The sequence below is a fragment of the Cebus imitator genome, unplaced genomic scaffold (assembly GCF_001604975.1).
Source record: "Cebus imitator isolate Cc_AM_T3 unplaced genomic scaffold, Cebus_imitator-1.0 Scaffold979, whole genome shotgun sequence".
NCBI lineage: Eukaryota > Metazoa > Chordata > Mammalia > Primates > Cebidae > Cebus > Cebus imitator.
In genome coordinates, this window is record NW_016108294.1 from 10,694 (window position 1) to 19,464 (window position 8,771).

Genomic DNA, 8,771 nt, shown 5'->3' on the forward strand with positions numbered 1-8,771 from the left:
AAGAGATGAAGTGTCATTATGTTGCCCAGGCTGGTCTCAACCTCCTGACCTCAAGCAATCCACCCACCTTGGTCTCCCAAAGTTCTGGGAGTATAGCCATGAGCCACTGTGCCTAGTTTCATTCAGTGCTTACTAACTGAGAGAGTGGCGTGGCTCTTTCTTCTGTCCCTCCCTGGCCACATGGCCTGTACCTGGCCCCTTGACTTCAGTGCCTTGGTCTCTGCTCCCCATGTGCGCCCTTCCTAATTTAGGCATCCCCTGGGATGAAGAAAGTTGTGTGTCAGTCGCTCGCCAGACTTGACTTAGGACAGACAGGCTGCCTCAGAGGTGGGAGAGGCTTCCTTAGTCCTCCATCAATGCCCTGGCTATGCTCAATTAAAAAAAAACAACCTCTTTCTGTCACCCAGGCTGGAGAGCAGTGGTGCAGTCATAGGTCACTGCAGCCTCAAACCCCTGGGCTCAAGTGACCCTCCCGCCTCAGCCTTCGGTAGCTGGGACCACAGGCATGCACCACCACACAATAATGACTTAATTTTTTGTAGACAAAGAATCTTGCTGTGTTGCCCAAGCTGGTCTTGAACTCCTGGACTGAAGCAAGCCTCCCACCTTGGCCTCCCGAAGTGCTGGGATTCTAGGCATGAGCCACCATGCCCAGCCTAATGATCTCTCTTGTACTACAAAACCCCTAGCATGGGCTGGCTGAGGTCAAGATGAGCCCTTCCCCAAGGAGGCGGCCTCAGTGCAGGACAGCAGCCTAGGCAGTGCCTAAGAACCTTTATTGACCACATGATCCCCTCAGGGGTGCTAGTGGGGTGCCCTCCGGCATCCAGGCAGCAGCCGTCGCCACAGTTCTTGGGCGAGCAGCTCCTGTTCCCTGCGGGCACCCTGAAGCACACTCCGGTTTTCCTGGGCCCTCCGGATCAGGTAGGGGATCACCTCCTCCAAGGAGCCATAGGGGATGGATTTATACACTGCGTAGCCGGCCTGCCCTGCAGGGAGAGTGGGTTTTGTTTTTTATTTTTTGGTGTTTTTCTTTTTCTTTTCTCTTTTCTTTTTTTTTTTGAGACGGAGTCTCGCTCTGTTACCCAGGCTAGAGTGCAATAGCGTGATCTCGGCTAACTGCAAACTCCACCTCCTGGGTTTAAATGATTCTTCTGCCTCAGACTCCTGAGTAGCTGGGATTACAGGCGTGCCACACCACACCCAGCTAACTTTTGTATTTTTAGTAGAGACGGGGTTTCACCACTTTGGTCAGGCTGGTCTCCAACTCCTGACCTTGTGATCCGCCTGCCTCGGCCTCCTAAAGTGCTGGGATATCAGGTGTGAGCCACCGCACCCGGCCACGGTTTTTGGTGTTTTTCTGAGACAGAGTCTCACTCTGTTCCCCAGGCTGGGGTACAATGGCGCGATCTTGGCTCACTACAATCTCCACCTCCCGGGTTCAAGCAATTCTCGTGCCTCAGCCTCCAGAGTGGCTGGGATTACAGGAGCTCACCACGACACCCTGCTATTTTTTGTATTTTTTAGTAGAGATGGGGTTTCACCATGTTGGCCAGACTGATCTCGAACTCCTGACCTCAAGTAATCCTGCTTTGGCCTCACAAAGTGCTGGGATTACAGGTGTGAGCCACCTCGCCCAGCCTGGAGTGTTGACAGGGTATGGGCTTGGGTTGGGGAGAGACTCCCCAGTCCCCACCTGGAACAGAGATTTCTGTTTCTGAGAACATGGCAGATTAACTGAGTTGGATAAAATTCCTAACTGAAAAAGCTGAAAGCAAGTCCTGGAGCAAACTTTTTTTTCTGAGACATAGTCTTGCTCTGTGGCCCAGGCTGGAGTGCAGTGTTGTTATCATGACTCACTGCTGCCTTGACCTCCCAGGCCCAAGCAGTCCTCCACCTCAGCCTCCTGAATAGCTGGGACCACAGGCATACACCACCACACCCAGCTTATTTTATTCTTATTTTATTTATTTATTTATTTATTTTTTATGGAGTCTCGCTCTGTCACCCAGGCTGGAGTGCAGTGTCGAGATCTTGGCCCACTGCAACCTCCACCTCCCAGGTTCAAGTGGTTCTCTTGCCTCAGCCTCCACAGGCGTGCACCACCATGCCGACTAATTTTTGTATTTTTAGTAGAGATGGGGTTTCCCCATGTTGGCCAGGCTGGTCTCAAACTCCTGACCTCAGGTGATCCACCCGGCTCGGCCTCCCAAAGTGCTAGGATTACAGGCATGAACCACTGAGCCTGGCCTATTTATTTTGTTTTTGAGACAGAGTCTTGCTCTGTTGTCCAGGCTGGAGTAGAGTGGCACAATCTCAGTTCCCTACAACCTCTGCCTCTTGGGTTTAAGTGTTTCTTCTGCCTCGGCCTCCCAAGTAGCTGGGATTATAGGCATGCACCATCACGCATGGCCACTTTTTGTATTTTTAGTAGTAGAGATGGGTTTTACCATGTTGGCCAGGCTGGTCTTGAACTCCTGACCTCAAGTGATCCACCCACCTTGGCCTCCCAAAGTGCTGGGATTGCAGTGAGCCACCACGCCCTGCCCCAGCTAATTGTTTTTATTATTTGTAGAGGTGCGGGGGCCTCTCACTATCTTGCCCTGGCTGGTCTCAAACTCCTGGGCTCAAGTGATCCTCCTGCCTCAGCTTCCCAAAATGCTGGGATTACAGGTGTGAGCCACTGCATCTGGCCTGCATTTAAAAAAAACTTAGTTATTAGAATGCTGCCAAGAGAGTAAGAAATTTACCAATCTAACAATTAAAAGAAAGTAAGGCTGGGCATGGTGTCTCACGCCCGTAATCCCAGTACTTTGGGAGGCCAAAGCAGGCGGATCAGCTGAGGTCAGGAGTTTGAGATCAGCCTGGCCAACATGGCGAAATCCCATCTCTACTAAAAATACAAAATTAACCGGGTGTGGTGGCAGGTGCCTGTAATCCCAGCTACTTGGCAGGCTGAGGCAGGAGAATTGCCTGAATCTGGGAGGTGGAGGTTGCAGTCAGCCGAGATGGCACCACTAGACTCCTGCCTAGGTGACAGAGCAAGACTCCATCTCTAAATAAATGAATAAATAAATAAATAAGAGAGAATTAGAACCCAGAGAGAGAAGGGACAACCAGTAAACCACTCCTGCCCTGAAGGCAAAACCAAGCTGCTATCTGATGGCTTCACAGAGTTGTAGGGGTACAGCTGAGTTAGACTTCAAGCCTAACTGAGGTGAGAGGTGTAAGGGAGAACTTCTCCAAATTAAGCTGGAACCCAGAAAAGCTACACCCTCAGAGTAAGAGTTATAGAAAGTCAACCCTCTGACCTTCCCCCAGTCCCAAGGAATTGTCTCAGCCATAAACAGGTCAAGGAAGAAAACAAATAAATCTACTTCTGGGAAGTTGGGGCTATGGGTTAACCTCTTTATGTATTTGCAGCTCAAATTTGCACCAGTGGGGTGTCTCAAGAAACCTCAAGCTGTGAATTTAGGATAAAGTTATTTCATTCTCCTTAGCACCTGGCAGAAGGAAACGTTATCTAGTGTCAGGCCCTGAGGAGCAGCAGAGCAAAGATAACAAGACACACAAGAAATACTACATCATGATTAAGAATTAGCAGAAATGGCAGACAGCAGACACAGAGACACAGCCTTGGAAGGCTCGCAGACATTGGAATGACAGATCTCTCTTGAAGGATCTGGAGGCTGGCCATTGGTTGGGAATAGAAGAAGGGCTCTGGCTGGGAGGTAGTGACACCTGGGGCTTGGTGGGGGTGGGGGAGCCATTCACATACCTAGTGCCAGAGAGACGTGGTCACACATGCCCAGAAGTTGTCCGAAACAGACAGGCCCATCCAGAGGAATGCCCAGCTCCCACATGCTATAGAAAAGGCCACATCATCAGTCCAGACCGTGGCTGCATCTAGAGCTTAAAGTCAGCCACTATGCACCCATATGGTGGCTCCACTAATTTAAAAAAAAAATTTTTTTTTTTTTTTTTTTTTAACACAAATACTCAATTTTTTGCCCTGGTTGGTGTGCGTGGGTGGGTTTTTGGCTCACTACAACCACCACCTCCTTGGTTCAAGCAATTCTCCTGCCTCAACCCCGTGAGTAGCTGGGATTACAGGCACCCATCACCATGCCCGGCTAATTTTTGTATTTTTAGTAGTGATGGGGTTTTGCCATGTTGGTCAGGCTGGTCTCGAACTCCTGACCTCAGGTGATCCACCAGCTTCAGCCTCCCAAAGTGCTGGGATTACAGGGGTGAACCACTGCGCTCAGCACAATAATTCAAATATTGACATGTTTCCAAACTCAATGACAAATAATACCGAGTCCTTTGCATTCCTTGAAGCACCCTTCCTCCCCTCCCCCCCCCGCACTGACTCCCAGCCACTTTCCTGGAGCCCTCAGAACTCCTCATGCCCTAGCAAATAAGGGACAATGTTTTTTGTCCATCTGGGACCTATAAGGACCTACAGGTATAGCAGGGGTTAATGTGTTTTTTGTTTAAGAGATAGGGTCTTGCTTTGTTACCCAGGCTGGAGTGCAGTGGCTCAAGCACCGCTCACTGCAGCCTCAACCTCCTGGGCTCAAGCGATCCTTCCACCTCAGCCTCCCAAATAGCTGGGACTACAGGTGTGTGCCGCCGCACCCAGCTGTTTTTTTAAATTTGTTGTGGAGCTGGGTGTAGTGGCTCATGCCTGTAATCCAAGCACTTTGGAGGCCAAGACGGGCAGATCACCTGAGGTCGGGAGTTCAAGACCAGCCTGACCAACATGGTGAAACCCCGTCTTAAAAAAAATAAATAAAAAAGAAATTTGTTGTAGAAATGGGGTCTTGCTCTAATCTGATTAGATTTAAAGATGCTAGTAAAAAAATGGGGTCTTGCTATGTTGCCCAGGCCAGTCTCAAACAATCCTCCACGTCAGCCTCCCAAAGTATTGGGATTATAGGCGTGTGCCAACCGCGCCTGGCTATAAATATTTTTTAAATATTCTGCAGAACACTTCTGTCCATCTCTGGCGTTCAACAAAGGGAGAGAAAGGGAGGGCCCTTTTGTGGGCACCTATTTCCCGCCCATCCCTCCATCTCATACCACTTGGTCGCTTGGCGGACAGATTCCTCATTGTGGGAAGCCACCATGAGGTGGCACATGGGGCTATGGCGGGCCACGTGCGTCAGCATCAGTTCCAGGCAGCGGCTGTAACTGAAGGAAGATATACTCTGTTCAGCTCACCTGGTGAGCGAGGGTCAGGCCCCAGGGATTGGGGGTGGGGTGCTCCTAAGTGAGGGATCTCTGGAACCAGTACCCAGTTCTATCCTCACCAGCTGCAAGGGACAAACAACGATTCTCTGAGCCACTTTCATCTTTTGGGTTTTTTTGGGGGGATTTGTTGGTTGGTTTGTTTTTGAGACAGAGTCTCACTCTTTACCTAAGCTGGAGTGCAGTGGTGATCTCAGCTCACTGCAGCCTCTGCCCCCTGGGTTCAAGCAATTCTCCTGCCTCAGCCACCCGAGCAGCTGGGATTACAGGCATGTGCTACCGTGCCCAGCTAATTTTTGTATATTTAGTAGAGACAGGGTTTCACCATGTTAGCCAAGCTGGTCTCGAACCCCTGACCTCAGGCGATCTGCCTGCCTCAGCCTCCCAAAGTGCTGGGATTACAAGTGTGAGACACCATGCCCGGCCCATAATTTTTTATTTTTAATGTTTTTACAGGCAGGGTCTCGCTATGTTGCCCAGATTGGGCTCAAACTCCTGGGGTCAGTCTTCCCACCTCAGCCTCCCAAGTAGCTAGGGTGACAGGCACACACCACTGTGCCTGGCTTGGTGCCAGTTAAGCCGATGGGACACAAATGTGCCCTGGAGCCCTCAAGCATGGCTAGGCCACCTGCTCTGTAACCTGTGTGAGTCCCTGTGGCCCCCAGAGAAGGTACCAGGAAGTAAAGATCTAAGGAGGTGAAGGATGGGGCCATGCTACTGTCTGCAGGGGCAATGTCCCAGGTAGTGGGAACAGGAAAAGCCAAGGCCCTGGGGATCATCAAGGAGGCCAGAGTGTCTGCAGTGGAGGGAGGGAGAGGAAGAGAGTGAGGGAAGTTACGGAAGTGACAGACCAGAGCATGTGTGGCTTAGAGGCCACTGTAAGGATTTCTTTTCGTTTTTTTGCTTGTTTGTTTTGAGACAGAGTCTCGCTCTGTCGCCCAGGGTGGAGTGCACTGGTGCAGTCATGGCTCACTGCAGCCTTGAATTCCTGGCCTCAAGTGATCCTCCCACTTCAGCCTCCTAAGTAGCTGGGACTACAGGCACATACTGCCATGTGACATTTTTAACATTTGTTTAGAGATGCGGTCTCCCTATGTTGCCCAAGCTGGTCTCCAACTCCTGTTCTCAAGTGAATCTCCAACCTCAGCCTCCCAAAGTGCTGGGATTACAGGTACGAGCCACTGCACCCGGCCACCAGGTGTTATTGTTTCCTGCAGAGGCCAGCTGGCCCAGGCCTACCTCCGACTGGTGGCCTCATAGTCAAGCTGAGTGGGGTCTTCGGTCCCTTGGAGCCGGGCCACTGCTCTCTCCTTTTCCAGATACGCACCCCGTACCAGCTTCACTCCAAAGGCCAGGCCAGCCCTGTGCGCCGCCTCTGTGTCCCGCTCTAGCCGCTCAAGTGTGTCCTGCAGGGCACGCGGGCAGGTTCTGGTAGGTCGGGGTGTGGGGACCCCAGCCTGCACCTCCCGGAACACGCCACACACCTTTAGATAGGCCTGGTAGGTGTTCCACACCCAGGGCCCGCCTTCCCCCGGGCTGTTCCAGCGCACGGCCAGGGCAGCCACAAACAGTGAGAGCGCGGGGTTCAGTGAGGTGTACTCCGCATCCACCAGGAGCCGCACGTGCCGGGCCCGGGCATGCTGAGGGCGACAGAGACAGTGGTCAGCGCCCTCCTGGGCATCCAGCAGGGGCACTGGAGCCAGACCCTGGCAGGAGGGGTTACCTGTGCCACCCGGTGCAAGCGGCTGAGGGAGGCCTGGAGGTGCTGGTTCTGCTCCGCATTGAGACAGGAGACTTGGAGGCTCTAGGGGGCAGCAGGGGAAGTAGGAAGAAGCTTAGAAGTTGCTAGACATTTGAAAATGAAGAATATCAGATAGGTACTATTTATTGAGGTGGTTATGAGCCCAGAATCAGGGTTTGAATCCAGGCTCCGCCACACTATTGTGTGACCTTGGGCAAGCTGTATAATCTTTCTGGGCCTCAGTTTTTTGTTTTTTGCTTTTCTTTTTGATACAGAGTCTTGCTCTGTGGCCCAAGCTGGAGTGCAGTGGTGTGATCTCGTCTCACTGCAACCTCCGCCCCCTGGGCGCAAGCAATTCTCCTGCCTCAGCCTTCTGAGTAACTAGGATTACAGGCTCACGCCGCCACACCAGGCTAATTTTTGTGTTTTTAGTAGAGACGGAGTTTCACCATGTTGACCAGGCTGGTCTCGAACTCTTGACCTCAAATGATCTGCCCACCTCAGCCTCCCAAAGTGGTGGGATTACAAGCACAAGCCACCATGCTCAGCCCTCCCTTCTACTCTTTGAACACAACACGTACCTTACCACCTCCAGGCCTTCATCTGCTCCCACTTCTTCAAGTCTTTGTTCTAATGTCACTTTCTCAGCATGGTTTTCCCTGCCATACATTGGCAACTTCTTTTCCTATTCCTCAGCCTTATTTTTCCTTGTTACATGCTGACTTTTTTTTTTTTTTTTGAGACAGAATTTTGCTGTGTTCCCAAGCTGGAATGCAGTGGCATGATCGTGGCTTAGTGCAGTCTCCACCTCTCCAACTCAAGCAGTTCTCCTGCTTCAGCCTGCCAAGTACCTAGGACCACAGGCACCCAGCACCATGCCTGGCTAATTTTTTGCTATTGTAGAGTCAGGGACTCCCTATGTTGCCCAAGCTGGTCTCAAACTCCTGAGCTCAAGCGATCCTTCCACTTCAGCCTCCCGAAGTGCTGGGATTCTGACTTTGATCTTAATTACTGTCTCTTGCCCCTAACTAGCACGTGCGTGCCTCGAGGTCAGGGATTTTGCCTTCATGCCTCCTTGGCCCCTAGCGCCGTATCTGGAGCAACATAGATGTTCAGCAAGCACTTCGGGAGTGGATACACTTGTAATGGGGAAATAAGAACCGTTTCTAACTCACAGTCTTGTTATGCGGATTCATCGGTTCAATGTGAGCTGCTGGTGACGCCAGGGAGTCTGGCTGGGTTCAAAGAAATTGGGAAATGGAAGAAAGAGGAACAGGTGGGGCTGAAAGCTTCATTACATCCAACAGGGTCAATACGGATGACGCAGGTGTAGGCTTGCTCAAGGAACCCCACCTGGAGTCAGGTTGGGCTGGAAGCTGCAACCCTCCCCATTGAGGGGGAGAATGCTTCCTTCTGGGGCAGGGAAGAGCTGGGGACAGCAGCCTGGTTACCTCTTCCCCCGTCAGAGGACTGTCTCCCCCTTGACTTGGGGCATAGTCTCAGGCCCTCAGGGAGCTATTTCAGACGGCCACCAAACACTTAACTCGTTTAATCTTTACCACCTTCCGATGTAGCAGCTGTTATTATCCCCCATTCTCTAGATGGGGCAAGTGAGGCACAGAGCGGTGAAGTCACTGGTTGAAAGTCACACAGCTAACTCAGGGCAGAACTGAGGTTTGAACTTCAGCCTTTCCAGAGCCTGGATCTTTCTTTCTTTAATCATTTCCCTCCCTCCCTCTCCCTCCCTTCTTTTTTTTTTTTTTTTTTTTTTTTTTTT

The 8,771-nt window shown here is 51.3% G+C and overlaps 1 protein-coding gene across 4 annotated transcripts in view; it reads right to left on the reverse strand.

Annotated features, from left to right (window-relative positions):
* Nucleotides 1-755: 755 nt before the first annotated feature.
* PRODH2 (proline dehydrogenase 2) overlaps nucleotides 756-8,771 on the reverse strand; it is a 12,605-nt gene continuing 4,589 nt past the window's right edge. The window contains exons 5-11 of one of the 4 annotated variants that reach the window (XM_037735814.1): nucleotides 8,170-8,229; nucleotides 6,977-7,057; nucleotides 6,738-6,893; nucleotides 6,493-6,659; nucleotides 5,086-5,196; nucleotides 3,779-3,864; nucleotides 756-989 (exon numbers count right to left, since the gene is read on the reverse strand). In XM_037735814.1, coding sequence (XP_037591742.1) covers nucleotides 805-989; nucleotides 3,779-3,864; nucleotides 5,086-5,196; nucleotides 6,493-6,659; nucleotides 6,738-6,893; nucleotides 6,977-7,057; nucleotides 8,170-8,229 — 846 coding nt within the window. In that variant the 3' untranslated portion in view covers nucleotides 756-804. The remainder of the gene's footprint in view (nucleotides 990-3,778; nucleotides 3,865-5,085; nucleotides 5,197-6,492; nucleotides 6,660-6,737; nucleotides 6,894-6,976; nucleotides 7,058-8,169; nucleotides 8,230-8,771) is intronic. The other 3 variants (XM_017521207.2, XM_037735815.1, XM_017521208.2) reach the window with 3 other exon arrangements.